This window comes from Rousettus aegyptiacus, unplaced genomic scaffold (assembly GCF_014176215.1).
Source record: "Rousettus aegyptiacus isolate mRouAeg1 unplaced genomic scaffold, mRouAeg1.p scaffold_m13_p_7, whole genome shotgun sequence".
In the NCBI taxonomy this organism is placed as follows: Eukaryota; Metazoa; Chordata; class Mammalia; order Chiroptera; family Pteropodidae; genus Rousettus; species Rousettus aegyptiacus.
Window position 1 is genome coordinate 48,844,741 of NW_023416310.1, and position 24,431 is coordinate 48,869,171.

At 44.6% G+C, this 24,431-nt stretch overlaps 1 protein-coding gene across 1 annotated transcript in view; it reads right to left on the reverse strand.

Annotated features, from left to right (window-relative positions):
- Positions 1–4,599: 4,599 nt before the first annotated feature.
- Positions 4,600–24,431, reverse strand: part of TACR1 (tachykinin receptor 1) — a 137,090-nt gene continuing 117,258 nt past the window's right edge. Inside the window, exons 3-5 of the mRNA XM_016130698.2 lie at positions 10,595–10,745; positions 8,625–8,821; positions 4,600–7,828 (exon numbers count right to left, since the gene is read on the reverse strand). Coding sequence (XP_015986184.1) covers positions 7,537–7,828; positions 8,625–8,821; positions 10,595–10,745 — 640 coding nt within the window. The 3' untranslated portion in view covers positions 4,600–7,536. The remainder of the gene's footprint in view (positions 7,829–8,624; positions 8,822–10,594; positions 10,746–24,431) is intronic.

Genomic DNA, 24,431 nt, shown 5'->3' on the forward strand with positions numbered 1-24,431 from the left:
TCTTTCTACTTTTACTCTCATCCCCTTTTCTTCTATCAACAAGGGCCTTGGGGATATCTTACTCTATCCCTTCTCCCCTCTCATTTTATATACAGATGAAATGTAAGCAATGTGAACATCCAGGACCAAAGAAGTCTCAAGCTCTTGGGGAACAAATGGGAAAAAGCAGGGACCATCCACTTGTCTGGTCTTGATGCTGATTGAGGTGTGAGTTCATGCTGGTATACAACCTCAAATGTCATCTTCTTCTGGAAAATTAGCTGACAGAATCATCTCTTGTTCAGACCGTGAGACAGGTTCTGTGAGAGAGGCCTCCCAGAACACACCCGGGGGGAATTTTCCTCTTTCTCATACTCTTGTCATCCTTTTGAGTATTTATTCCCAGTTCCTTAGGAGACACCTGGACTCAATTCTACACTGGAAATCTATAGAAGGTCCATGACAACTATCTAGTAAGGGTAAGAAGCAGGTGAGGCTTGATGCTCCTGAGACATGGCATACAGCTCCAAAGCCAAGGCCAGTGTAGGGTGGAGCCAAGGGTGGCTCTGCTAAACCTAAAGAATCCAACAGAAAATACTTCCTGCCCCACAGGTGTTGTCCTGGATGGGGAGCTGAGCCAGCCTTACCACAACGTATCATCAGCGGTAGCATAAGAAACAGAAAAGTGTTAGAAACTTAAAGAGAGGGTCTTGCATGGCATCTCTGGGTGAGTGGTGGCGAGCCTGCGTCCCCTACCTTGCTTATCCCCCAGGCAGTGGGCATAGCTCTCCACTGGTCTTCACTTCCACTGTGACGACTCCTACTGGAACGTTAGGATCCTCATAGGGGCACCCGGGAGTCGGCAGGATGCCCATCACGATTAGGAATGCAGGATCTTTATATCAAATTAAGGGAGGGAGAAGGGCACGAGGAGCCCATTGTGGAGTCCTGTGGTTGACTACCATGATCATCAGATCGGGAGTTCTGGGGAAAACAGAAGCAGAATGATTATACGTACATGATGACAAGTTTCCAGGCCCTGCATGTGTTAATGTGCGTCTTCCTTTCTTTGAATCCATAACCCAAACAATGCCCAGGCACAGGAGAATCTTGCTCACAGCATTGACTCCTGGGCCACTTCCCAGTGAGTTCCCCACCTGTTGGCAGAGTGCATATAGCCTCAGCGTTTGGTGCTTTGTTTGAATCCGTAACCTGTGCCTTTTTTATAGAGAGGGTTCCTGCAGAGGGCAGCAGAGAGCAGCCATGGGGCTGTGACGTGGATTCCAGAAAGAAGTGGCGGTCGAGGTGGCGGCGGCGTCCCTTTCTATTGGGACTGCTGAGAGGCCGGATTTTGATTTGGGAGGATTTAAAATCAACAGTAGACTCAATTAGAATAACCATCAATAGTAAGGGATGGTGGTGAACGGGCTAAGGAATTTAGAACATTATAACCATGAGAAAGCAAAGATGTCCATCAGACTTGAGAAAACAGGAAGTTTTGGAAGTCATTGCTATAGGCAAACATCTTCTGTGGGCGAGTGTGTGTGTGCATTGCCACTGAGGAAAACATCGGGCTTAAGCCCTCATCATCTTCTAATGATGACGATCAATTGGTGGAACGTGATACCAAGAGTGCTTTCTGGCGCATCTCCTTTGACACTCCTCCCGCTGGGCTGTGGAATGGCTGAGTATCCCTCTGGACTGTGCACTTTTTGAGGGCAAGGACCACATGCTATTGAAATTTATATGTGCAAATCCCCGCAGAGCTCCTGCCACGTCATGGGTGCCAGGCAAATGCCCAGTGGATGAAGCTGAATTATTTGCTGCCAAATCCTCGCAGGTATAAAACAAACTGAAAAGGTCTGCTTCTCTTCTCGAGAAAATGTTTGGACACTGCCCTCAAATTTCTGAGGGCAAAACAGGCCCATGTTCACAATGGTCCCTCGCGACATCTGTGTTTGACTATCTGGACTAGCCCAGGAGGCTGCTATCCTGGAGGAATAGTTGTTGCCTCACAGGACACTTCTGCAAAACAAGTACTCCTTCTGGTGGTGGTTATGGGACAAGAGGGCAATGGGCGTGGGCCAGTGAGTCAGCAGAGGGTAGAGGAGCTTCACTGGGTGCCACGGCCTCTCCACACACTAACATCCTCCTTCAGATCCATGTGTCGGCAGGGTTAGGAGACGATAGCCCTAGAATCTAATGTCCTTCAGGAGTGTGCCGTTCTCCTGGCTGAGACTAGAGGATGGATCTGTTGCTTCAGCTGCTTCTTTTAAGTATCAAAACTAAGTCAGGAGCCCTACTGTGAAAATTACCTCAACTTGGGAAAGTGGGCGAGTGGGAGTTGGGGATTAGGAGATGAAAGGAAAAAGTGTGGGTGGGTATGTGCTTGGAGTGAGCAACAGAAGATTTGGGGAGATGAAAAAAGATTTGTCAGGGATGGTGAGTTCTCACTGTCACACCAAATCCTCTCCTTTTGAACGAGTGTACCGGGAAGACATCCAGAATGGTGGAGAGAAAACATGGAGATTCCAGCCGAGGCTGTGTTAGGGATAGGTTTCCAGGGATAGGAAGAAAGTTGGACTAAAGAGTGGAGAACGAAGGAGAGAGAGAGAGAGAGAGAGAGAGAGAGAGAAGAGAATAGAGAAAGGACAGCCCACCCATCTGGCTCGCCCATCTAGACATTAGTGCTGATGTCCTTTTAGTCACTTGTTTCTAATTAGTAGCCTTTTCTTTGCTAGCTGAGCTGCCCAAGACAGTAGCCAGGACCAAAGGCTGCAACTGCTGTATGTTGCATTTGCAACCCATGAGGCACACCCTTCCGTGGCCTCATTCCCTCTGTCTTCCCTCTTTTCCTGACCTGGGGAGAAATACATGAGGCTGTCTCAGAACTTTGCTCATGGGGTCCAGGAAAGCAGTCAGATGCTCCCGTCACCTCTGAAGAGGAGGAAGAGAGATAGTCTTGGCGTGTACTATTTTGCTCACCTCGACTTGGGGCTTTGACTGAAATCCTCCTTCTTGGGTTCCAGAGCTGAGGAGGTCATGTACTTCATGAAAGGGACTTGAGGAGCCCTGGGGGCAGAGGGGTGGCTATTACCAAAGCTAGGGTGGCTCCTGAGGCCAAGTGTCCCTGGCACGTAGCCTATGCCTACACAGAAATCAGTGAAAACGTCCTTGCGTTTCCACAGGAATGTTCACACTCATACTCCACCGCTGGCATTATTTGTTGGCCTATAAATGAGGTTAGTCTTTCCCCAGCTAGCAAATACTCGTATTCCCATGGAGAAAAGTGAGCACATCCCTTAATTATAAATTTGGTGTTTTTACTGCCACAAACATCTCTAATGACATTCTATAGCTTTAACTGCGCCAGGAGCCTGAGGTGAATTATGATCTTGTTCCAAAACTACTTCCAGTTTCTCGGCAGCCCCTCTGGTTCTCCCAGGGCACATCGACCTCTCACTGTGCTCTGAAGGTCTCACGGATCCTTGCCCCTCTCCTATACATAGCTTAATTTCTCTCTTTCTCTGGTGAGCCAAGGGTGAGCGAGTTCTGAGAAGAGTTAGGTTTTGCACACATGCTCACACGCACAATGTTTTGTGTATGATTTATGGGGATCGTGTAGGGGATTTGCAGATTCACTGAAGCTTATCTAGGCACCTCAGTTTAAGCTGCCTTAGTTTAAACAGAAGCATCTTTATTATTTGTTTCTAATACAAAGTATGTTGGGTCACTCCCTCTTTCAGTGCCTTTTCTGCCTTTGTCATGGCAAGTCTGTGAACAGCTGCTCATTGCTCTTTTGAGGGCACGTGCCTGAGAGATGAGGTGGCACGGGGTGGTCCAGGAAGTCGAATGCAGGTTGCCAAGGCTGACAGAGATTATCATTAAAGTTTCAAATCCTTCCAAGGGTTTCCTGACATGGTTTCCAAACACAGGGCCATTGACCAAAGCTCTGGTGGCAGTCGTGGGAATCCTGGCTCAGACCTCCCTTCAGGAGAGGCCTGGTGTTGGGAGTGCCGTTAGCCGATGGCTGCCAGCTGCAGCACCTTCAGGACCCATCGCGGTGTTCAAGTCAGGCTACTCTCTCCCCAGAGAGCTCCCAGCTAATGACCCAGCATGTTGGAGTTCCAGGCCTGGCCATTTATGCTAATACAGACTTTCTTTGTGGGCATCTTTAGATGCTGTCGGGCCAACTGAGACTTTCTCAGAGCGGCACCGCAGTGGGAGGCGTCTCCTGCCCACCCCTCCCCTCCCCCTCGCTTCGCAGGTGTCAGATCTGCAGGGTGGTCTCAGGCTTCCTCTGCCTACTCAAGCTTCCTCCCTTCTTTATCTTTCTCAGGTCTCCCCCAACCCCCACCCAGTAAACCTCTTGTACTTCTAACTCTGTTTCAGTGTCTGCTTCTGGGAGGACCTGAACCGACACAGCTCTTTTCATAGGCGACATCATTGGTCACTTCACACAATCCTGCCTTACCTTCCCAGATCCCCACCTGGAAACAGTCCCCACATCTCATTTAGTCACAGGGTTAGGAGTTTGCTGGGTGTTGAGTTTCATCTTTCTGACTATGCAGGTTACAAGGGTTCGTAGTACCACCCCATTCAACCTCCTGTGCCGTATGGAGATGAGACAGAAACATGAGATAATCAAACACATACTTTATTTCTGTACGGAAATTCTTTCCAGGATCCCAGGCTGGAAAATGGAAACCTCAGGAACAACCTGGCTCCACCTTTAGGATTCTCCCCAGGTCGACTGAAGCCAGCTCCCATTTTCCTAGGAGTCCCCTCAGTCCTTCCAGTAGGCTCCTCAGGAGTGGAAGGATCGCAGCGAAAGGGTGTTCCAGCATGCCTTTGCATTCTGGCTGGGGTGGGGAGGAGGACAAGGACTCCTGCCCTTTAGTCCCTCCCATAAAGGTCCCCCTCCCCACCCCTCAATTACTATGGTTGACTATGAGTCCATGATATACATGAGCTCCTCTCTGTGAAAGAATGAGGAGGAGGAGAGATTGGCACAATACTGAGAATATACTGACAGCAACTGGATTTCACATTTTGGAAGTATCATAACAAAGATTGGCCCCATGATGTCTTTATTACTACTGAATAGTAAGCACACCAAGGAAAAATGCTTAGGAGATAAACACAGGGTGACACATTTCTATAAGAACGAGACCCATGCACAGTGCAAATCGTGATGTTTCTCACTCATGGGAGCTGATGACATTTTTATAAGTTAAATGGATGTCGGAGAGCGAGTCAGAGGAAGGCTTGCTGGGCTTGCTCAGAGGGGATATTTTGCCATATTTGAAACTGTCCAGTACCATCACACACTCCCTTTAATTATTTGCAGTGACAATGCTGTCCAACCACATCCCGCTAGGTCCCCCGGAATGATCTCAGAGAACTCTCACTGCAAAAGGCTCTCTGAAGGTCTCAGCCCTTGGCTCGATTACCCATGTTGAGTATGTGTCTCTAGAATTTTTGGGAGAATCTGCTTCTCGGCTGCCTCCACACCTGCTGGGCAGCCTGGACCCACTAGGACTGGTGAGTTAGCAATGGCCAGTCCAGTAGGCTCCTCAGGAGTGGAAGGACCTGTGTGTGGCCAGCTCAGGGCCAAGTCCAGAGCAGGCGCTCAATAATTCTTGTATTCAGCTCTAACTTCTTCCACAGAGAGGATGTCCTGGCTCCTTGACACTTTCTTTTTAGGTGCCTCTCGTAATCATGCTGATTCTTTATATCCCTCTGAAGTGAATCATCCATGCCTGGCACCATTCTCACTGGAAGTATGTCTAATGCTTTTGGCACTGACTTTCATTGACCCTAAATTGTATCTTCCACCATATATCTGCATTGAGCTGGCTTTACTTAATTTATTTAATCCTTCATAAGGATTTGCAGAGTATGGTCCTCGGGTCCTTCTTGCTTGTATTGTTGCTCTACAACTCCCCCCAGTCCTGCTCATACCTTGGTAGGGCTAGAGCCAGCGGGGCTGGTAAAGGCTGTAAATCCTGCGGGCAGTGGTGTTCCCCTCCCATACCATGGTGTAGCACACATGCATCCATTCTTCAAACCACAAGGAGGACGTTCATCGATGTGACATGAGGTTTCTGCTTTCAACTACATCAGGATGAAGTGCAGATCTCAGGGACAGAAAGGAACTGCATGCTCACCTGCTGGAAACTCCGAAGCCGTATTGGGACATGAAGCATTAAGTTCATGGCTCTCAGTCGATGGACTGTTCCATAGGGCTGATGTGTTTTCTCACCTCTGATAGACAAGAGGCCGACAAAGCCATGGGGACAGGGAAGGGAGATGCAGAGAGTGTGAAGGAAAGATGTCAGATAGCCTATTCCCAGAGGCCCCTCGCTCACTGGGCATCTGAGTACAGGCTGGATTCTAGTGTAAAACTAAGACTCTGGGTTTGTACCCCTGTCCTAAGATACACAAAAGGCCAGATCAGGGAGCCCACAAGTTTGTTTTCCTGATGGCATCTTCAGCAGTAGGCTTAGCCTGATGGAGAGATGCAGTCTTTGACACGAAGTCCTCAGTTCTGTAAAGGCCAAAAACTTCTGGGAGAAAAAAAGTACTCATGTTTTAGGATAAATCAGAGTGTCTGATATGGGTATTGACACATGGTCTTGGCAGTTGCTATTTCTCCAGGAGCTGAGTATTAAGTCACTAGACTCTCTGCTCCTATTCTTTGAGGCCACCACTCTTTGGTGAAACAAACAAAAACTCATGCAATCTTTGAACCACTGAATGTTAAAATTTGAAGGGATGCTTAGATGATCTAGTTCAGTCCCATAGTTTTACAAATAAGGAAAAAGTCTCAGACAAATTAAAGATGGTGCAGCTCTCCTGACTCTCGGTCCATAACAGACATTAGTTGGCATCAATGGAAATATTCTGCCTGCATCGGTTTCTCAGGACAGCCACTGGGGACATAGACATAAGGCAGATGAATATAAGGCTCTCAATCCCATGACGTCTAAATATCCTAAAATACTGAGATGTCCAAAAGGTACACTTTGTCTTCTTTTCACGGCAACGTGTAAGATAGGGTTAAATCTTTCATTCGGATTTTTATTTCTTCCTTCTTTTGTTCAGCCTATCAAGTGAAAGAGGCTACCAGCTAAAGGAAGGTGATCCGAACATAATCGAGAATGACAATACTGAAGTAAGACAGAGGCTCTAGGCAAACAGATCAGTTGGTTCTGTGGCTGCATTGCAGGATTCATCTTGAAATGAGTGCTCACATGCAACCAAAGTTCATTCCAGAATCATGGAATGAACGGCAGAGAAAATTGAGCCCAGTCTTCCCATCATATAGGCTCAGAGACTGATTTGCCTTGTCACACAGCATGGGGGTGGCAAAAACAGGGAGGAATCCAGGTTTATTGAGTCCAGGATGAAATGTTTTTCCTAAACCAATGTGACCATTTTCACAAGCCCCAGTGTTGGGGTGTTTCTGATGGTTTCCAGATCAAGGAATTATTCATGCACGAAGTGAAACAAGACAAAGATGATGGTGGCTGCCTCTGCTGAAGGTGCTGGGGTCTAGGAGAGCATGTTGGAGTAGAAGCTGAAGCTCTCTGTCACCGTCTTGGAGTCGCTGCGAGAGGAGCCGTCTGAGGTCAGGTCCAGGGATGAAGGTGTGGCCTTGGGGCCCTCCTCCAGCTCCTCCTCGTGATTCCCCACCACTGTGGAGATGGTGGTCTCCAGGCGGCTGACTTTATACACGCTGCCCTGGGTCTGGAGGTACCGGGTAGATTTCATTTCAAGTCCCTCGTAGTCGCTGGCACTGATGAAGGGGCAGCACCGGAAGGCATACTTAAAGCCCAGCCGGAACCTGGAGAGAGAGCAGGCAGAGAGGTGACCCTGGGGACAGCCTGCTTTCAGATGGTGTTCCTACCACTTCATCAGCCCTTTAACACATGGACACAGCCAAGTGTGACTCTGTGCTACTATTTTTAAAATTAATAGATGCTAAGTCCAATAAGATTTAAAGGTCGGCTGTTAAGGTCGAATCCAGAACTAGAACCTAGATCCAAGTGAAATATGTCTTTACTGAGGGCAGCTGCTGAACGATGCTGCCTCTGCCGGTGTGGGGTCAGCCAACTTTGGGTCAATTCAGCATGCTTCGGGTAGCTCACTGCCTGAAGGGTGACTTTTTGCTAGTCACTTTCCTTCGATATGTCTCTCTCTCACTCTGTCTCTGTCTCCACGCACAGCCTCCTGTGCACTGAATCCATAGGGCAGTGTGAGCGAATGCACAGTCCACAGACTGGATCCAGCTAGTGGACGGCTCTATGCTAATTAATCACAGAGGCTTTTTTTTTTTTTTTTTAAATCCACACCCCAACCTCCGGTGACTTAGTTGCCAGCATTTAAAAGTCAAAAGATACCATACAAAAATAGGGATTTCTGGTTCCTCTTGGGAAAGAAAAAAATTGTCTATGCTGGGCTTATATTCCTGCATGGTGATAATCAGCAGAGGTTGAGTAATGCGGGGATCAGTTTGCTGCAGTCTCCACCTCTCCCTCTTGTCTCACAGCCAACTTTGCTCATTTAGGTTGGCTGTTCGATGACTATATAGATAGATGGTCTCATGGCACCTAGAGAAAGTATGTGGGGGGAGTCCTCACCTGTCATTGAGGCAGCAGTAGATGATGGGGTTATACATGGTAGAGCTCATGGCTAGCCACATGATGGCCAGGTAGACCTGCTGAATGAACTTCTCCAGGTAGAGATTTGGATTGATGTAGGGCAGGAGGAAGAAGACGTGGAAGGGTAGCCAGCAGATGGCGAAAGTGCACACCACAACGATCATCATCTTGACCACCTGGCCAGAGGGTGAGACAGGTGAGACCACCAGCGCATCCTCCTTTTCTCATGCCTACTTTCTCTCTTCTCCTGCCCTTTCGCTTTGCATAATCCAGCATGTAGTGGGAAGTATTTATAATAACTGCTTTGAGAAAGAAGAAGGACCTTTTATAGGTGGCACCAATAGACTTGGGTTATGTCGATGGTTCTCAGAGTGTGGTCCCAGGACCGGCATCATCACCATCACTTGGGACCTTGTCAGGTGTGCAAAATCTTGGACCGCACATAGGCTTACTGAATCAGAAACTTGGAGAGTGGGACCCAGAATTTTGTGTTCGACTAGCCCTTCCAATGATTCTGATGCACACTCATGCTCAAGAACCACCATGTTATATCATCCTTCTGGGCAATGACTGAAGAAGACAAAGGAAACCAGATTAATGAGACCAGGGCAATGGGGGTTCAGGAGGGAAAGACCTGGGAAGGGGGGAAGCACCAGATGGGAGAGGTGGTGAGCTAGGGCAGCCTTCTTGCTTGGAATCTCAGCGGGAGGGAGGGATGGGGGACAGGATTTGGTTGGCTGCAGCAAGGGCACCTCAGATGTTTAAAGGGGATTTACAACGAGGTGCTGTAACTCCTTCTTTCTTACCCGCAACAAATCAGTGAAGAACTACCTAGTCTCCACACAATGAAATACTATGCAAAGGAGTAACAAAAAAAAAAAAAAAAAAAAAAAAAAGGAAAAAAAAAAGAATGAGAAACTATATATTAAATTTTAAAGGTCTTGCAGATATTGTTGAATGAAAAAAGTGAAGGGCAGAAAGTGTATATTTACTATTTGTAAATTTATGCTTATTTGGCTTATAAATGCATTGCAGTATTTGGAAGGATTAAGAAGAAACCATGGTCACGGTGGTACATGAGCATGTGCCCTTGGGAACAAGGCAGATGGAGCATCTAAAAAAGAGGGAGCTTTTTCATGGTAAGACTCTTAATATTTTTTTTAAGTTTTCATTTTGAAATCATTTAAGACTTCTAAAAGGTTGCAAAAATAGTACAGAGAGGTCCTTACTTTCTCCAGTGATATAATCTTACATAACTACACCACACAATCGAAACCAGGACACCGGCATTAGTGCAGTGCCAGTAACTAAACTACAGACTGTATTTGGATTTTGCCAATTTTTCCACATGATCATTTTGGGGGGTGTGTAGTTCCACAAAATTTTATTATATGGATAGGTGCCTGAAAACAGTACCATAATTAAGATAGGAAACTGCTCCATCACCACAAAGAAACTCATGCTGTCCCTTTATAGGCAGACTTCCCCCCAATACGAACCTCCCCCTGTCCCTGATCTGTTCTCTGTCACTATAATGTTTCTTTTAATACTTTTTGATGTTTGACCAAGTGGATGTATTATTTTGCCAAAGTTTAACAAAAAGATGAATGAATAACTCCTCAATGCTTTCATAGTTACTGTGTGTGTGTGTGTGTGTGTGTGTGTGTGCGTGTGTGTGCGCGCGCGCGCGCGCGCATGCGATAATGGCTTGACAGTTTGCAATTACAGTTAAGGTGCGAGCAAAATGGCTCACACCTGTACAGGCAGGCCTAGGTTACAAATACATTGAAAAAAGACTCCCTCTCCTCCCTTTTCCTCTTGTTCCCCCCGCGGTTCCCCAGACCCAGGGATGTTTTGTTCCCGCTGCCTCTGCGCCTCCTGAGGCCCATATGCTTGCCAGCCTGTCACCTATGCTAGGGTGGGTTAGATGCTGCCGGTCCCTTGCTCACCTTGCGTTTGGCAGAGACTTGCTCATGGTAACGGTCAGAGGAGTCCCCAGGGATCTCGCTGGCCCACAGTGTGATTCCCACTACGGTGTATGCATAGCCAATCACCAGCAGGGGGAGGAAGTAGATCAACACAGTTACACAAATGTGGTACCTGCAACAAAGTGGATGGGAGGGGTCAGTCTAAGAAATAACGGTGATCAAGGCTTGACGGCTACCTTTTTCAGCATTTGCCATTAATAAGTTTGGATAGACACACCTCAGCGAGGCTTGCTACCTGCATTGGATGAGTGGGAGATATATTAATGGATAAATCAGAGAAAGCGAACTTCTTCAACGTGTTTTTCTTGTGAACTTTTTCCATAATGGAGATTCCTGCTTGGATTGAAAAGAGGAGACTAAACATTGGTGAGTGTGAATTGAATCCACTATATACCTAAGGAAATTTTAATTGGTGTTAAGTGCAATTGTTGACACACTCCCTTAAAAAAAAAAAAAGAATGCGACCTCAGGCTTCATTAATAGAGATATGTTTTCTAGAATGAAGGAGGTGATTGTACCACGCAGTTAATCTTTCAGATTATGCTTAGGCTTGATTTTGGTGCAGGGATGTAGACCAGCTTCTACAGTCAGATGAGACCACTACAATGGTTGATGAGCCCTAATCCATTCTATGTGACAAATGGATTCACAGATATAAGAATAATTACCTTAGAGGAGAGAGATAAGACTTATTCTAGTCTAGGATCAGTAGGAGAAAGCCATAAAGTGTAAGCCACCTCTAAATTTTATTCTTAAAAATATATCTTAAGATGGAAGCTGCCTGGATCTCTGAGTTACCCCTTGGAGGACAGATACCAAATGACTTGAGCTTGACTGGGACATGAGCAAGAAATAATCCTTTGCAGTGAGATTTTTGAAGTTTGCTACTACAGCATAAGTTATCCTGTTCTGTTTAAGGCAGGCCTTCTTCTAGGTAGGACATTCAAATAAGTTTTGAATTTTGAGAAAGAATATTTTTCTCAGGGACCCTTGGCATGTCTGGCTAGTTATAGCTCTTTCTCCTGATGTGAGTTTAATGGAGAGGCTTAGCATTCTTAATAGTAGTAGTAGTAATAATAATCATAATGATATTAATAGCTAATACTTTGAGGGGTTTACTCTAGGTCACTGGGCTAATAATAATGTCAGTGATAGTATTCATAGCAGAAGCGGGATTTAGATCTCACTTAGTGACAAGCACAATGCAAAGCACTTTACTAGCATTACTTTTTTCAGTCCTGATGTTATGAACAAACGCTTGGAGAGGTACCGTCATGATTCCATTTTGTAGAGGAGGAAACTAAAATTTAGAATTTAATTAACTTACCTAAGTTCCCAGCTGGTAAAAAGAGGACATTGGATTAGAACACGGACTTCAAAAACAGCTTCTTGTCACTGGAGAAAAGTCACCCAATGGTTATTTTCTTCCACTCCGTTTATGCTTAATCTCCACAGTGATTTTTTTCTGATAAGGAAAACTCACTTATTCACTGAACTTCTCCTTTATCCACACTTTATTTTCAACTGCTTTGCAAAGCCTCACGATTTAAAACTCAAAGACTACTCTGAGTATTAAAATTTATAACTTGAAGACATTTCAAGAAATTTCAAGTAATGAACCAGATTCAGCAAAGCAAGGTGCTCCGCACATCTGTTTTGTGCTGCTCCAGTCTCATGAGGCTTTTAAGGTTCCCCTGGATTGTCACCTTCTCTGAGAACGTCTGATTTTCCAGCCATCATGGCAGTGACTGTATACTGTGTTTTCTATTTGATCTCAGCCTCCTTCCTGGTTTTTGTAGACACCATGTGCAATCAAAGCAGTGGCTATGCGGGTAGGGAGACCCTGGGAACCTCAAGGCTGCACCTGCTGCTCTCTGTAAGAACAGCCCCATCTTATGCGGACAGATATTTGTTTGGTGATAAAACCTATTAGCTGAGTTTTGGCAAGGCCACTGCCTCAGAGCACCGGGCATCCATGTCAGAGTCAGGGACATGAGGGGAGGACACTGCAAACAAGTCACCCATGCTTTTTGCTCTAGACTAGTAATCTTTGAACTTGACGCTGCTTTAGAATTACCTGGTGGGCTGGTACAAACACAGAGGGCTGCCAGAGTGTCTGACATAGCCGGTCTGGGATGGGGCCTGAGAATCTGCATTTATAACATGTTCTCAGGCTATGCTGCTGGTCCAGGTTCAGGCTGAGAAACGCTGTTCCACTGAGCCCCAGAATCACATGAGAATCACCAGAGGAACTTTAAAAATGATCAGTGCCCAGAGATACTCATTTAATTGGCCTGAGTGTGGGAAGAGGAACACATATTTCGGGAAATTGCCTGAGTTATTCTGGTGTACATCTAGTGCTGACAGCTGAGGTTTCAGATCCAAGGTCCACAAGCCTGTTGGGACGCCACTGCTCGAGATTTTATGACTTTACTAAAGTGTGTTTTAACACTCTTTTCTAGTGCTTTAACAACTCCCCAGGCTACTTCCTAGAGATAACTCCTGCTAGTGTGTCTTTCATACCCAAAGTAACTAATCCAACACCCGTAACAGCACTATTCACAATAGCCAAAAGGCAGAAACAGCCCAGATGTCCCTCAATAGACAAACGGATGAACAAAGTGCAATATACACAAAAAGTAAAATATTATTCAGCCTTAAAAAAGAATAAAGTTCTGGTATATACTACAACCTGGATGAACCTTGCAAGCATTATGACAAGTGAACAAGCCAAATGAAAAGACAAATATTGTGCGATTCCATTTATATGAAATATCTAGAATAGGCAAATTCGTAGAGACAGAGAGTAGATTAGAGGTTCCAGGGGCAGGAGGGAGGGATGGGAGTCTTTGTTTAATACGTACAGAATCTGGGATGGAAAAAGTTCTGGAAACAAATAGTGGTGATGGTTGCACAATATTGTGGATGTAAAATAGTAAATTTTATGTATGTTTTATCAAAACAAATCAAATTTAATTTAAAAAGGAACATTTTAGCTGAGTTGGGTCTCCCAATTTGTAGTCTTCTGCTCCTGCCAGGCACTCCTCGGTAACCTTCCCCTCCACAATAATAAAACAAACAACCCTACAAGTTGGATCCTTAGACAGGATCAAAGGTTAAATACATCCTCCTAAATCTTGGTCAGACAAACCCCCTTTTTAAAAAAATTGAAAATACTCTATCCAAACAACGTTCAGGTTATTGAAAATTTTAAATCATTATAGGTCAAACGAATCATTAAAAATATGAAAATAAATATATTTCTTCCACCTTGACACCTTTTAAAGGAAATTTGACCATATCTTTGTGCTTAATTGGAGGTAACTCTGTTCTTTTATTTTTTGCCAAAATCATTATTTTAGAGAGCTAGCTGCTCAATGAAGCAAATGTAATCCTCCTTCGTGTAGCTCCATACTTTCTTTGGCTCTCGAATCTGATATTCCCTAGATTCCTGCTAGGCAGGATTTTATCGATTTTCAAAATTAATATCCACCTTGGAAGAAGAGATCAGGGGTCCAGGATGCACCCGAAGTCAGCCAGAGAAAGCCAGAGTGATTGCAAGAGATGGCAACAGAAGAGACTGCTTGGTTCCTACTTGATGCAATTGCATTGGTTTCGGTCAATAAATCCTGCCAATGGACTTGTCAGTATATTCAGCAGGAAAGTGCGTGGAACAGCTTCATGTCTTTGTTCCCTCCGGTGCACTCCTCTAAGCAGCTAATAAGGCTTGACACATTTTACAGGATAAACTTGCTGACTATGGAACAGCGTGGCTCCAAATTCTGCAGATTCTCCTGTCCTTAATGCCTTAACACCTTAATGATCACTAATCCAGGTTTGCTGAGGGCTCACTAGATGGAGTCACTCATTGTCCAAGTATCAACAGTTTAGTTCCTGAAATAATCCTCAGCATTTTAGTGAAGATAGATAGGTTTATTAAATAGCCTAGGTGTCTTCTAATAAACCTTACAGAGACTTTAGGTGCTGTGGGGTGGGGGAAGAGGAGGCCAAGAGGGCAGGGCTCTGGGTTCTCCAGCTTCACTCTGTGAGACAGCTTGGCTTTGCTGGGTTTTTATATTGACTTTATGTGGGTGACTTTATTTGGCGGTGGTGGTGGAAGATTTCAGCTGTTACAGAGAGGTTGAAGAGCACTGTGTAATCTCAGTCCCCAATCAGTGCATAAGCCCTCTCTACGATACCCATAATCATCATCTTTTTTCTTGAATACCCCCTGTGGCATGCTGCTCACTAGCTATAAAGCCAGCTCCATTAGGGATACCTTGAGGTTTATTCGGAGATGCAGAAACTCAGACTTCCCCCTTGCAGACCAAATCAGAGTGTGCATTTTAACAAAACTGACTACCTGGTGATTCATGTGCAAGTTCAATTTTGAAGCACACAGCCGGGGTTGAGTCACTGTCATTGAGTCTTCTGCTGGCAGCTGTGACTGATGTACTTCCTCTTCAACTGAGTAAAAATCTGTGGCCTACTTCATCTTAGGTCATGAGCAACAAGCTGATTCTGCCTCCTGAAATGGTCCTGCAAACTTGAGGTGACTAGGAGTGCACCCTTCCTCTGAGCCCTAACTTTGTGTCTTGGACTTCCCAGGCTATTCCTCATTTGACGCACACAGAGTAGCCTCATCCTCTTAAACTTCTTCCAGCAACCCTCAGGCTGTCTTAGAGCACGGTGCTGAGTTTTTACTTCCTGCAAAAAATTGTCTTCTCTGCTGGTAAATGTGATTTCTTTGTACTAAATGAAAGCAAAACCCCTATATTTCTTAGTTTACTATTTACTTCCAGGCATTAGAGGCAAATCTCAGAGCCCTGGCAGTCCTCTTGGAGGCAGGTGAAAACCGACTCTGACTGATCAATAAATTTAGCAAGTGTTTATTCAGCACCTCTTATATTCCTGGCCCTGTACTTGAGGCCGGGGACATGAAGGAGACTCTCAACCTCTGGTCTCCTTCCAGGAGTTCAGTCTGTTGCGGGGGACAGAGAACTTCCAAAGTGTGACATGAGACATAATTGACAGGGCACAGAGACACGGAGTAGGGGAGTCAGGGGTCTTTATAAATATATATATAAAGTATAAAAATATATAAACATATTTAAAAATTTTAAATTACCTTGAATATCATGGGTGTTTTGTTATAAAGCGCATGGAGAGTAATGGGGCTGCAGAGTGAGACTGCCAACCAAGCAAACCAGGGAAGCTTCCCGCAGGAGAGTGCTGGCATCTGCTTGAATGCAGACCCTGCAGGCAGAGAGCCCGGAGACCTGAGCGATTCTTGCTTCTTCATTTTTTAGTCAATGGTTTTCTCACTACGAGTACAATCTATTCATTGTGGATTTGAAAATATAGACAAGCATGACAAGAAAACCTTCAAAATTTCCTATAATCCCATCACTTAGAAATACGTTCTAATAAAGTTGATTAATATCTTCCTATATATTTCTGTACACGCTCTCATATTCGTACATACATAAGCACATTTTAGATTACTTTAAAAATTTTGTGCTATGTAACAATCATCTTTTAATGCCAATAAATATATTTCTATAACAAAATTTCTAATGACAGTAAGTTTTCTATTTTATGGAGGCATAAGGTTATTTAGCCAGTCTTCTAATTTGAATATTTGAGTTATTTATAATGTTTTGATATTTGTTTAATATCATAATTTAATATTCAAATATATGCCTTTGCTCTCATTGTTATTTGCCAAGGATTAACTGGTCAGAATTAAATTAAAGCGTTTTTAAGGGTTTGGTGTATGTTGTCACTTTTCAGAAAATATATGCCAATTTATACCACTAGCAGCACTTTATGAAATTTCCCTTTCCTCTGCATGGTTGCTCTGGGCATTAGTGTATCTTTTAGCCTTTGACAACATGATAGTGTATACATGGTTCCCCACTTTACATTTAATATCCTCAATTCCCTGTCAATTAAAATTTTATAATTATGCTATTTAGTCATTGTCATTTCATCTTTTGTGAATTGCCTGCTTGTATAATTTACTCAGTTTACATTTGGAGAGTTCATATAATCTTTACTAACTTTTTTATGGCTTTGTAAGACCTTTTTATGGCTTCTATCATATTATACTTAGAATGGCCTTTCCCAGACCAAAATCATGAAAACGTTTGCCTAGACTTCCTCCTGGTTTATTTATTTGAGTATTTGCACTAAACGATCAGCCTATCAGGGATTTATTTGATGTCTTATGAGCAAAGTCTCCACATTTTTCTCTAATAACCGTTTACAGTTTTCCCGGTACTACTGTCAGACGTGCCATCCTCTCTCATGGACTTGAAATTGCACTTGTACCTTATACACTCACACATACACTTGGCTGTGTTTCTGGGCTTTCATTCTATTTCCTTGATATATTCCTCCCTTTTGGTGCCAGCTTTGAACATCTCAATTTTTGCGGCTTTGTAGTACATCTTTTATTATAGCAGTACAAATCTCATGTTATTTTACTTAGTTCCAAAAAATAAAATATCTCCAGATCAGCACATTTCTTAAAAAGGTCAAGGGATGGTTTCAATTATTTGCAGCCAGGCTTGCAGCTTCCCAGAAGACATTGCATGGCGAATTCCCCGGCCCATCTCAGCATTGACTCTCATGCTGAAGGTTAGCTGTAGATGCTATTGATCTGCCCACGGCCTTACGTCCTTGTTTCAAATTCTTTCTTGATCATCTCTCTCAGGCAAAGAGAAAGGTCCTGAAGAAGACGTGTTGCCAGGAATGGCCCCAGAGTTTGGAAATGCTCCAACAAGGGGTACTTAAATGCTGGACTCCAGCAGAAAGACACTCAGCTCCCCCACCCACACCTCTCTTCCCTCCTGTCTGCTCAGGGGCAGGGTAAGGATGTGGGTGGAGGCAGGTGGATAATACTCCTGCTTGAACATTTTATTTGGTAGATATGTTTAAAAGAAAACAAACTCTGAACTACAAAGCTTCTGCAGGCTTTGAATTGCTGAGTGGCAGTTGGTTTGGCTGAAGACCTTATTGTGTTTTCAGATAAGAGAAGATAGGCCCGAAGCTTAATTGGGGGGTGGGGTTAAAAATACTAAGTTGGCTTCAGTGAGGGAACAATAAATATTAACAGTACAGATAACAAGAAAGAGAGAAAGATGAGAGATTGAGAGAGAGAGGGAAAGAGAGGGAGAGAGAGAAAGAAAAAGAGAGAGAGAGAGGGCCAGGTTGAAAGCAGGGACTTATAAAAAGACATAGCCAATAAGAAATTTCCTGTGGTGAGGACTGCTCCAAATACTTCAAGGAACAATATAGTTACCCGAGAGAACATTCAAAGACAGTACAACTCTGTCTTATGCCGTAATGCTCTGATTTTTCTAATCACTCCCCAAATCTTCTGTAAGATACACCTCATCTGGCAAAATCTGTGTCAGTGGGGCTCTGAGGAAATCCACTGGTTTCCTGAGTGGAGCCAGGTGGGCTGGCCAGAGACGGCGGTGGCCACAAAGTTCTCAGAGTGGATTAAAGTTCTTACATTGGGTTGGGTAGGGATGTAGTAAAGAGGGACACTCTGTCTCAAGAAGCAGCGAGACAGTGAGGGAGTCCCTGAATCTGTGCTCTGCTTCCTGGTCGATCTTTCCAGTCTGGCAAATGACATCAAATCACGTAATCTCCATGGTAGTTCCAGAAGCCCCAACTAGCTAGCCACAGGGCCCAGATTTGAAGTCCTAGCAGACAACCGCCACCAGGTGGCAGCAGGCCCAATCAGTAAGTATTCCATTTAGGTTACTGGCATTTTAGTACCCAGCAATAAAGCAGCATGCATTATTGTATGTGCTAGCATGCATTGTATATTGCACAACCGCCCCAGCCCCTTAGTGTCATAGTGCTGTTTCTTAGTAAATGCCTTGGCCCAACCTCCTTAGATTATTATGATCCCACTGACAACAAGACTGCATTTTCTGTGTGACGTGGTTTCCTGAGCATCAGTGGGCACTGGTAAAGGTTTTGCTGATATAACTCACCCACCCTCAACCCCTCTGGATAGTTTTTAACTCTATGGTATTAGGCTCTGCTTGAGGTTGGGGTAGCTGACTGTGACTGCAGGAGGAATACTCCTTGCTAGATGAGTGGCCAGGGCCAGATTTGGGGCTCAAGCTTCTGCTTTGGTTGCTGCAGGCTCTGATGAATGCTGAGCTGAGGAAAGCTTGGACGCATGTGGCAGAACTGAAGTTTGTACTTTGTCATTCTGTTGGGCATTTGAAATACGGTTATTTTTGGTGGGGCATTGTTTAAAAAGGGCTTCGATTGTTGCCAACCGGTATCAGTAAACATTTCCTGGTATAACTTGTACCACAAATGTGAGGTACAAGTTCTCAGAGTGGGTTGGTTGTATACTCCTCTAGTCGCTGGGGTCTGAAAAACACTTAAAATAATCAAAACGTTCCTAATCACAATAACCTGTGACTAATAACCATTTATGTTCCCCAGTCTGGACCAAGTGCTAGACTCATGGCCCTCGTGCTGGGCGCCTAATTCCTTGCTGTGCTCTGAAGGCATCTCCTGAGCAGAAGGAAAATCTGAGCATCACACCCTCTAACGAATGGCCAGCTAGTGGCCATTTTACTTTTATTTTGATGAACTCTTCTTCTGATAAAATCTAGTGTCAGGTGTGATGCAACACAGAAGATGGAGAAATTTTCTGCGTGCAATAGTATTTTTGTACAAGTGTTTCTGGAAAGAGGATTCGACTTCATCTCAGCCTTTCTGGGACTCGAGTAAGAGACAGATATTGCTAACCCCACTGCAAATTGAAAAGTCAAGGTACAGGGAAGGTAATTACCTTGTTAAAGTTACTCGCAGTTGATATGAGAATAAAAAACAGGTCTGTCCCATTCTCATTTCAGCCTTTTGTATTTTTTTTTTTCGTTCTGCTCAGATGAGCTCAGAAGAAGAATGAATAAATGTCACTCAGAGCAGGGAAGCCACAGTTTTTCAAGAATGAACACATACATCAAGCACGAAAATTGTCTCCAGCATTTTAATAATGGCAGCTAATTTATTGAAAATAGCATAGCTTAAACCATCAGACTCAGAATTCAATTCTTTCTACATGGGTGACTTGGAATGTGGCCAAGTCTTAGACTCCAGTTTACATCTGTACTCATTTTTGTATTTCTGTAGCCTTTTTCTATCTTGAACCCTGAACCCAAAGAGACCTTCAGTTGGCTAAAATGTGTGGGAAAGACAAACACCCCACTTTCTGTTTCTCAGCCAAAATTTTCTCAGCATGGACAATAGATTATTACTCCGCACACCACACAGACAGCCTGTCTATAGTTTCCATTAACAAACTGAGCAATGAAACTTATGTCTCCCTAGAAATTATTAAGGAGACTCCATTAATCAGTTTGAAGTCTGCTGTGAGTTGTATGCAAGAGGACAAACATTTTTAATGTGGGGATATTGACAGATTTTTGTATCTTCCCAAGATGGCCGAAGAGAATGTAGTAATTTTTGGCCCATCTTTTATGCAATCTTCTCCTCTTACAAAAGAGGAGTCTTTATTGTTGGAAGGAAAACTAAGCTGATCTATACAACAGAGACAGAAAGTGCGTGTGGACTGGTTGTGAAAAGGAGGTTTTCATTGGGGTGGTCATGAGGGGAGCCGCAGTGGGTTATGAGAGTAGGAGCTAAGCAGAGACGGGCAATCTTTGGTAGTAATGTTGTGGACAGTTGTTTTGGGCATTTTTAATGGCATTTCTATTTTATTACTTTTGCCTATTAAACTAGGCTTCCTGAACTTGATTCTGCTTAGATTTGAAATCCTGTAAATTTCAGCTGGTAAGGGTTGCACATGTTGTTAGCAAAATCACCTGTTCATTTTGGAGGCCAGCCCTGTGTTGAGGTAGCACCTTCGGTTACGAGTGAAGAACATAGGAAAAAAGAAGCCATGTAGTTACCCCCAGGCCCCATCCATTCAGCCATGGAATTATTCATGAACTCCCAACTTTGTGCTAGATTCTGAGGATACGGTGGGGAGTAAAACAGACATGATCCCTGCCCTTGAGAAGCTTAAAGTATAGTGGGGGAGCCAGATTATAAACAAATTTGCCAGCAAATACATATAAAATCATAAATGTATTATGTACATAAAGGAACCAAATTTCGGGAATACAGGGGGGCTCACACTCTGACGAGGTGACCTGCAGGGTGAGGCAGCTACCTGAAGAGTTCAGGGTGGGTGGCCTGTGCAGAGACAAGAGCAGACACAGGCCCTGAGGTCTGAATGAGCTGGACACACTGGAGAGCCGAGAGAAGGCTTTTGTAGCTAGAGTGTAGGAATTGAGGGCTGTGATATGTGGGCAGGGGCCGCAGTATGTAGGGTGCTGTGGCCTGTGCTCTCAGGACCTGGGCCGTCACTTGAAGTGCTCAGGTAAGTCACTGAAGGGGATAAGAAGGATGAGATATGATCCAGCTTTAAATTGGGAGGGGGCAGTGTTAGACACGCGAGCCTGTCCCAGGTGGGAAGCTGTGCTTTCGTCTGGGCGAGATGGGATGGGGTCTGGGACTAGACTGCCACATCTGTCTGCGCTCTTCAGAGAACCTGCCCTCAAGGGTCAAAGGTCATGTAGCAGACCTTAAACCAAATCTCAAGTCTCACGACTCAAAACCTCAAGTTTTTTCCAACCCACTTATGTTCTGAACTCTGCTGTTCCTCCAGGTGGGTTTCATCTGTTCAAGACTTCCTACTCGTTTAATCCTCATCACAACCAGGGAAGACAGATGCTGCTATCTTTATCTCCTTTGCAGGTGAGGAAGCTGAGACACAGAGAGGTAAGTAACTCACGCCTCGCTGTACATCTATCTGGTGAGAGGGATGCTGGGGTCAGACGTGGACCCATGTCTTCCGACTCCAAGAGCCCCACAGTAGCCCTCCACGGCACTAACCCACGACCCCACAGGTTAAATCAGCTCACCACCTGTTTTTATATGGTTTGTGAGTTAAGAATGGCCTTCGCATTTTTAAGTTATAAGAAAAATTAAAGAAAAGAATAATATTTCATGGTATGTGAAATACAAATTTTAGTGTTCATAAATAAAATTTTCTTGGAACAGCCACGCCTGTTCATTTAAGTATTGCCTGTGGCTGCTTTCCTGCTTCAGTGGCCAAGCGGAGTAGTTGGGACAGAGACTGTAGGGCCTGCAAAACCCCAAATATTATTCCTTAGCTCTTAAAATTTGCCAACCCCTGCTGCATTGCACTGCAAAGGGAAGGGGCTGAGTTACAACCATTCCAGAGGGAGGCAGCAGGGGCTAATGCCGCACCTGCACTGGACTTACTTATGCTACCAGGATGCTCTCCCTTCTCTCTGGCACCAGCCCAACTCCTGCCCTTCTCTAAGGTTTGCGCACTGCTGCTAAGAGCTTCTCTGGTCTTCATCATCCCTCCTGTTCCTCTGATGTCCCAGACCACTTAATATCTACTAAGTTTTTGATTGCTTGATGCCTTGCATGGTTCTTTGTTTCATGCACATTAGTTTATCTTCCAAGTTACCTGTAAGCTCCTTGAAAGCAGGGACCACGAGTGTCTCCCTTCTCCACTCCCTCCACCATCAGCCACAGATGACATTTTTCAAAACCTGGCCCTGATCATTGATACAAATGCCCGTCCTGTTTAGGACTCCAACTGCTGGCCAGCTTAAGCACAAACACCTTAGCATGACATTTCAGCCCTCTATTGTATAATCCTCACACTCCATTTGTCCTAGTTAACTAGTGCCCAGATTTGTGCTTTTAACACCATGGTCGCTCAGGAAATGTACCCTCCTGCCCTCCCCTGCTTTGATTTCTCTTATGCTCTTACCACATTACAAGAGAACTGAGAAAAGACCCACTGGATTTGACATGATGAGGTCACTCATGAGTGATGACAGTGCTGAGATGGGAAGAAAAGCCGGAAAGCAGGAACAAAGGAGTATGTTAAAAAATAATAACTACAGCAAGCCAAGCGTAAATGTTTGTGCTGAGAAGGAGGGGCGTGTGCAATGCTTAGTCTGGGGGTGCACTGCATGGCTTCATGGGTGAAAGGTAAGGAGTCAGTGGCAATACTGGGAGGGGTTTAGTTAGGGAGCAGGAATAGCGCTCAAGTGCAGATGGGGAGAGAGAGGGGAGGGGGAAAGAGGGGTCCACGTTCTGTCTTCTCAGCGAGTTTGACAGGAGCCATCTGTTGAATGGAGGGTGCGGGATGGGAATCGAGACCTGAGGAGACTGATCACAGGCCCCTAGGGAGCTGATGACATCAGTAAGACAAGTGCTGTAAGGTTGCCAAGTAGCATGAACTAACATGGCCACATTTAGCTTGGTTTTCTGACTTTTCTAGCATTCCAGGATATTGAAGTGTGAGGGGGCAGAAAATACAAGGGGAATATGAGGTAGGAAAGCGGAAATTGGGCAGGCCATGAAGACCATGGAAGGCCATGGGAACAATGTCTTGGTGAATCAGTTTATTGAGCAGCCTTTGATCTGGTACCAGCTAAAGTCCAGGAAATTATCATGTGCTACCCTGTTTAAGGCCCACACCAATTCTATGCTGGTGGAGTTTCATCACCTCAATTTTGCAATTAAATTTGAAGTTCAAAAAAGTTCCTTTATTGATGTGATTTGAGCTGAAATTTAATCCAGGAATTTTTCTTTTCCCACTCTACCATTCTGCACACTATGGAAATGATCTCCCAAGAGGCCCCAGGGTACCACAGATTAAGGGGCTAAATGAAGCTTTGAAGGGCTAAGAGACTGTTTAGCACCCTCATTTCTCAACTCACATAAGCTTCCTCACCATGACACTATTCAAGTAATGCCTGTTGGTCCACCCGGTCACATGGGTGGTGCTTGTGCTCTACTGAATTTGTCGGCGTGAAGCAGAGGCCCGAGGGTGCCAGTGCCCCCCTGGGGGAACCTCAGGCAGATGGATGAACTGACCACTCTCTGTGTTCCCCTCCTTCCAGTCCCAGAATATTAGGTATGGGAAGGGGACCAGTGAGGGTCCAATCTCAAGAACTTTTTGATCTTCACTATGACTCTCTGGAAAGACCCCTGCTACAACAGACTGGATGTTTGTGTCCCCATCACAAATTCACATTTAAACTCTAACCTCCAGCGGCTGTCACTAGGAGGTGGGGCTTTGGAAGGTAATTAGGTTATGAGGGCGGGGCTCTCATGATGAGATTAGAGACAGAGAGAGATGATCTCTCTTTCTCTGCCCTGTGAGAACATAGCAAGAAGGTGGATGTCTGCAAACTAGGAAAAGTGTTCTCACCAGGAACTAAACTGGCTGGCACCTTAATCTTGGACTTCCTGGCCTCTAGAACTGTGAGAAATAAATGTTTTTGTTTAAGCCACCCAGTCTATGGTATTTTGTTATAGGAGCCCAAACTGACTAAGACAACCCGGGTTTATTCCAGATTCTCTCTGAGCATAACCCTGTGGTGAAAATCTGTTTTGGTGACAACTTGACAATAATAACAAAACATGTTTTTAAAGATAAGAAAGAAGGCAGATTCCTGGGACTAGAAAGAGAAAGACAGATTTTCTCCCATCTTATGGAAACCTATTTTCTGTCTTCTATCTCCATGACAGCTGTTTTCAAACAGAATGTGAAAAAAAAAATCAATTTAGGCGTGATGTTTTTTAAAATTAAAGCATAGTTGACATACAATATCGTACCAGTTCCAAGTGTACAACATAGTGATTCAGCATCTACCTTATAATGTGGTCACCACAATAAGTCTAGTACCCATTTGCTACCTTA